This window comes from Hippocampus comes, unplaced genomic scaffold (assembly GCF_001891065.2).
Source record: "Hippocampus comes isolate QL1 unplaced genomic scaffold, H_comes_QL1_v1.1 scaffold406, whole genome shotgun sequence".
Taxonomy (NCBI): Eukaryota; Metazoa; Chordata; class Actinopteri; order Syngnathiformes; family Syngnathidae; genus Hippocampus; species Hippocampus comes.
The window spans coordinates 63,829-70,557 of record NW_017805934.1 but is presented as its reverse complement, the minus strand read 5'-3'; the positions used below and the strand labels follow the sequence as shown (position 1 = coordinate 70,557).

Genomic DNA, 6,729 nt, shown 5'->3' with positions numbered 1-6,729 from the left:
GTGGGTGGGTGGGTGGGGGCATTGTAGGAGCACCAAGCACCGAAGGCAGTACCAGCTACCGCAAGAAGGAAGGACGGAAGGAAGGAGTCACATATCATTCCAATGTGAAATAAATGATATTTATGGACTTGACATTCGACTGTCGTGAGGGGAGAAGAGAGTATTCTACCTAATGAATATATTTTAGTTATACTCATAATTGGTAATTCCACAATCATACAAGACCATCACACACGCTGACGCCATCGCCCGCTAATTGTCCACAAGCTCCTTTTGATTTGGGGTCATGACATTGTTGTCTGTTTTTTTTTTTTGTGTGTGTGATTTAGGATGGCAGTAACCTGCAGATTCTCGGTTTGGTCAAGTCGGATGAAGGATTTTATCAGTGCGTGGCAGAGAACATTGCCGGCAGCTCACAGGCCATGGCTCAACTGCTGCTCCGAGAGCCAGGTAGGAACTGTGCGCATACCACGACCATAGCTGTGTTTTTACAAGCCTCAACCATCAGTCACCTCCCATTCCCGGCTTGAAACGATTTCCTCATCCATTTGTCCAAATCATTTTGATTGCGGGTTTCTTCCCGACTGTGCGTCAGCCTGCTTACACCTTTTTATGTTTGTTGATTTATTTATTCATTTATTTTGGGTAGAAGAACCTTTTATCACAGAGACATAGTTACAAAAAAGACAAATGCATTGTGGGGCTAAACATTTTTTAGTTTGTATTCATAAATAAACTACCAGTACAGACTATCAGTCACATCAGCCGAAATTCAAATCGTCCCATCGGACAGAGCTGTCAAATCCAGCTGCCGAAAGTCTCTTCAAATGAACGTTTACAAATCTGTGACCTTATATCTTGCGTAATATTTTGCCATAAATAGTCATGTATTCGTCTTATATTCTTTCGTTCTTTCTTCCTTTCTTCATCTCTTAACTCTCCGGTGTTTTGCTGTCCCCCCTGAGCCAGTGACACAGATGGCAACATATAAGCGTATACACACACACACACACACACACACACACACACACACACACACACACACACACACACACGCACACGCATGCAGGGAAACATGAGGAGGGTCAGATGGATGTCGTTATCGCTTGGTTCTTATCGCCACGGGAAACGCACATCCCAGCAGTCCGCACAGTGCCCAATCAACGTTCCCTTGAGAAATCAGCGTGTTTCTGTGTGTTTGTGTGAATGTCAGCGTACCACCTTGTTACCCTTGACAACCGCAGGTCACTTGATCCTTTGAGTGACTCTTGAGACAGACCGACAGACCTATGAGCGCATGCAAACACCCGCAGTGTTGACTTCACATCCTCCGACGTGCTATTGCTGGCATATTCTTGCTCCACCGTAATGAAATGATTTCAAATGCGGCGTTGGGCCAGCTAACGGTCTTTGTAAAAGTAGTGAGCTGAACTACGACTTATCCCAAGTTAAAAGACGCTTCACCGCGCCGAAGTCACCAGGGACGGGAAAAGGGAGTGAAGGGCACCAATGCGCAGACCATTCTGTGGTTTGTGAAACTGGTTTGTCTGACGAACAGGCTGAACGGGATGAATGACCAACGGTAAAACGGGGAGCGCATAGAAAATGAACCCCAATTGCTTGACTCAAACGTGTGGGGCTTTTGGAACGACGAGAGGTGAGGAGATGGATGGAAAGAGAGAGAGGGAAGTGTGAAAAGGAGAAATGAATGAGGGACAGAAACAGGGAGGGTCAAGCGAAGGGCAGCCCGAGTTGGAGCGCAATGGAGAGCAAGATGAGGAAGTGTGTCATCCATGACAGATTTGTATTCCACTCCTAGTGGCTGACCTGAGTAAACCCGGCGCGTGCGTGCACGCACACACACACACTTTATCTCTCACACACAGAGAAATCCTTTTACTTTGTCACCCTAAATGCATGGACACACAGTCCATGCACGTACACATTCCAATCTGCAACAGGAGTGTGTGTGTGTGTGTGTGTGTGTGTGTGTGTGTGTGTGTGTGTGTGTGTGTGTGTGTGTGTGTGTATAGTCTGCAGGGGGATGGCATATATGGGGGGCGTGGGCTCTCTGTCTGTTACCATGGTGACAATAGACCATCTCGTCTTCATTTTAGTGCGTGTAGGTAGGGCGATACATATTAAGTGTTTGCCTGACAGTGCAAGAATGAAGACTTCTTGCTTCCCTGACTTGGCATGCGCGTGCGTGTGCGTGCGTGTGTGAGACACTGTCCAAATAGGACTGAAGTGAAAGTACTGTACAACTATTTGCAAAGACTACAAGAAGCCCACCTTGAAATGTGCCGCTGCACGGCGCCATATCAACCTGAGTGTCACACTGGACTCCAAAACATCAATCCAAATGGTTATTGCGGGCTGAAGACGCCCACTGCCTGCGAAGTGTCTTTTCGATCCGCCGAAAGCGGTCACCCGGCGACACCCGCAAAACGGCTTCAAAGCACCCGCAAACGACAAATGTCATGAAATTCCACTCGAGAAGACCTGTTTGATACGGCCAGAGAGTCAGACTGAGTTAATAACATTGGGGGTCGTGCTGAACAACTGACGACGAAAGATTGTTTGTTTTGTCGTTTGGACACCCGAGTTTTCAATCTTCCGGTGAATCATCCTTCCCTCATCAACTGACCTCTCCTTCTATGAATCAAATCACCCTTTTTGTTTCTTATCTGACAAGGCCGCTTCGCTCGAGTGTTACTTTCCAATCATTCATGTACTGCAGGAGACCCCAAATGGAGGTGCGTGGATGAAGGGAAATATTCACCTTCGCTTCTTCCACGACGCCTGCTTTTATCGATTGTAGAAAATAGAAGGTCATTTGGATGGTGTGTGCGTGCATGTGCTTGTGTGTACTTGAAAATCAATCAGGTAGAGGTTGGGGGTTTGTACCTCACTGCCTCCACCAGCGTGTTGTCACCATGCTGTGTGTGCGTGTGTGTGTGTGTGTGTGTTGTCACTTGCAACATTGATCTCCTTTGTGATGAAACACCCGGCGTTCATTCCCTTCCATCACTCATCACGGGAAGGAAGACCGCATGTTGAGTGTTTGTGTATGCATGACAAAGTTATTGACTGACTCCTGTCCTTCACGCTGAGCCCCAATCTTAGAAATGTGCTGACAGAAAAAAAAAAAAAAAAAGAAAAAGCGACGATGTTGTCCTCAACTATTTGCCTTTCACAGAAAGCAAAGCCGATGAAATTAACTCGGCAGCACAAACAATACATAATTGCTTTCTTGACGGACTTTAGCGTGTTTCAAAAAGTCGACGGATTTCAACGCGGCCCTTCCCATTTTTCTGTCGCCGCCTCTCAAACAGAAAAAGTTTACACACCCCTGCTCCAGTCAACGGGTACAGTTCAACCTCCATGAATCAGGAAGTAGCTTACCAACCGCCGAACAAATAAACATATCGGTTATAGTACGGTAACATTTCATATGGAATTCTTTCCCATACATGTTGAACAGCGCACGGCATTTAAGAGGATGTCATGGCTACTTGACTCGGGCAGTGAGCTCCTAATTGTTCATGATGAGCTAACACCAGCCGTGTGCGAATATGAGCATACACGGGTGAATGAGCGCCGAGGAGACATTGTGAATCACTTTTGATTTATGTGAACATTAAGGGACCAACTCTGCCAGAATTCCACAGCCCATGATAACCTCACATTGTGTTCTCGGTTGTCATAGCGACATAACGGGACCTCGACATCATCTTTAACATCATGCAGTCGGTACCGATGGAGGACATTTCAAGGGATCGACGCAATGTTTGCAATGTTTACGGAGGCGGCTTTTAGACGAGGAAAAAGTATTTCGCTAGATTGGCACTCAGGAAGCGCAGCGCAAACCCCTGCCAAAACGAAACACTCCTAATTTGGATTGGCACCAAATAGCTTGCCTTCATAAAGAACTACATCCTGCACAAAGACGGAACATTTTGTTGATATGATTCATACGTTATTTGTTGCAATGTTCCAGGGAAATGCTGTGCAATTCTAGCTAAATTAAATAGCTTGCCTTCATAAAGAACTACATCCTGCACAAAGACGGAACATTTTGTTGATATGATTCATACGTTATTTGTTGCAATGTTCCAGGGAAATGCTGTGCAATTTTAGCTAAATTAAAAAAGGGGGGGGGGGGAGACATGCTGGATACATGGCCTCCAGACAAGCACAAACTACATTTTTTTTTTCTTAGTGGAGGTGACATTAGATGTATGTTTTTGTTTTTTTTGGAGGAAAAAAAAATGATACACTGACAGAATGCTTTGCAACAATAACTACAACCTTGTAAATGCTCTCCATGCATTTGTTAAAAACAATGGCTGGTCCATTTCTTTTGTTTGTTTTTCTTCATTTTGAACGTTGGGGAGGGGGCTTGAAAAAAAATAATTCCAATTGAAAAATTAAAATGTTTTACCTTAGTCATAAAGTTACTAAAATCACTCATTCCAAATTAAAAAAGAAGGCAATGCTGAACGTAAACTAGAAAAAAAAAAAAAAACGCAGACCAACGACCTCCCGGCTATGGAAACTTTAGTTTGACATCTATTTAACTTTCATCTACACATACATGTACACGCGCATGTGCATGCACATGCACACACTATTCTGTGATGATATTCAGTCACGCACAGTGATGGAGATTTACGGGGACGAAAAACGCTGGCGGAATTTAACCAGAATGTAGGTGCGTGTGTTTGTGCGTCTGAGTGTGTAGTGAGCGGCGTTTTAACGGCAGCTGGCTGAAATGAGCCCTGAAATTGAGTGCAGGGAGAAAAAGAGAAGTATGAATTTTGAAGCAGGGTGAAGTTGGAGAGTGAACAAGCACAGCAGCCGCTTCTGCATAAACAGAGGTTAACAAAGACAGCCAGACGCCGGATGAGGAAGCCATCTATGGATAATATTCCTTGACATGGATTACATATCTCTAGCGTCCTACACGAGAATGCTCTTTTGCATACCATTTGAAAAATTATATCAATGTGTAAAGTGCTTGGCCCGCGGCGCAATCGTTTGCCAGCTAAGGAATACAATTCTCACTGTAGCATTTCGTTGTGTATTTTTATTTTTTTTTTTCATTCTTTTTAAAGTTGCATCAGTTCGCTGCTTGATTGTTTTTCTTAAATGACAAATAAATGGAAACAATGTCACACTTTTTGGCAGTGGAAACCAGAGTTCCCAAAAGAACGCAGGGGCAGCAGAAACAATATAAATGCAGAGTAGCTTGTACAAAAGCAACATATTGATGCGAAAACGCAAGTTTATTTGTGCGCGTGTGCGCGGTGAGTCCATCTGATTTGTATTCAGACAGACTGCAGTGTTGCGTTAACCTTCATTGAGACTATTGATGCGAAAACGCAAGTTTATTTGTGCGCGTGCGCGTGAGCGCGTGTGCGCGTTGAGTCCATCTGATTTGTATTCAGACAGGCTGCAGTGTTGCGTTAACCTTCATTGAGATTTTTCTCCTGCTCTTCTTCTGTCGACTGTTATTTTGCTGATTCATCCATTCCTGGCCGAGACACTACTCAGTGCCTCCTTTGCTTTCTGGCGAGCAGGAACAAATTCACCCCTCACACATCGCCATCTCTTCTCATAGTGACGGGGGGATTTTTGTTAACGCCCGTTCTCACTCGTCACAACGCGCTCTCTACCGTCTTTTTTTTTTTTTTGTTGTTGTTGTTGTGTCCTGTTATCAAGCTATTTCGAAATTAAATTGTCTGTTTTACCGACGCCCAATCACCTTCACCACCTTCATTGACTTTCATGACATTTTCTTACTTTTGCTTCTTTTACCGTCTGGGTCTCCTCATCCTTGCGCGTGTGCTTTGAAGTGTCACGGCCCGATGGAATTAAGCAACACGTACTTTGATCCTGGGAGCCAATTGGATTTCAATCAGTTAATGATGCAGAAGAGATTCGCAGTCCCTGGGATGTTTAATGTCAGTTTTATCTTGAAATGCTTCATTTGGTTTGCGCCTGTGTTCCCACCCACCCCCCTCCAAACAATTGTCCATCCATTTTCGGTACCGCGTATCCTCATTGGGGTCACAGGAAAGCTGGAGACTATCCCACTTGGGCTTATCAAATGGCACATGTGGAAAAAAACATCATCACCATTTAAAAAGAGAGACAGAGGGAGAGAGACTTCTATTGGTAAATTAAAAATTAGTACAAATGTAATTTCTTTCAGTCCGCGTCAAATATTGCAATAATATTGATATCGCTATATTCAACAAGCATATCACGTTTTTTTTTCTTCCAATATCATGCAGCCGTAATGTATAGCTGAAGGGAATTGCAAGCCTCGCATCAAAAGATGCTATTCATCGTTGTCACTTGTGTAGTTTTTTTTTTTTTCCCCCAGTGTGTACTTTGTTGCATTCATTTCGCAGCATGTGCGCATGCTAAATGTGAGCACCGCATCATCAGACAAGGGTGATAATGAATGGAATGAAATGGATTTGGATGTTTAAGATAGGCAATGAAAAACCAGCCTTGATTTTTGTCGTGCCATTTTTGCCTATTTGAGTTGATTTATGTTTTAGGCATCGAAAGGAAATGAGATGCCCCCCCCCTTAACTGACAAATCTTCTAGGATGAATTTGTTTTCTGTGTATTTTGACTTGAAAATGTTGAATATCTTCGAATTAGCTACTGTGTGTGTGTGTGTGTGTGTGTGTGTGTGTGTGTGTGTGTGTGTGT

General features: G+C 44.0%; 1 protein-coding gene across 3 annotated transcripts in view; it reads left to right on the top strand.

Moving 5' to 3' along the window:
• The window catches only part of dcc (DCC netrin 1 receptor), a 119,879-nt gene that overhangs the window by 61,795 nt on the left and 51,355 nt on the right, over positions 1-6,729 (top strand). For all 3 annotated transcript variants that reach the window (XM_019890416.1, XM_019890417.1, XM_019890418.1), the window contains one exon: positions 330-450. In XM_019890416.1, coding sequence (XP_019745975.1) covers positions 330-450 — 121 coding nt within the window. The remainder of the gene's footprint in view (positions 1-329; positions 451-6,729) is intronic.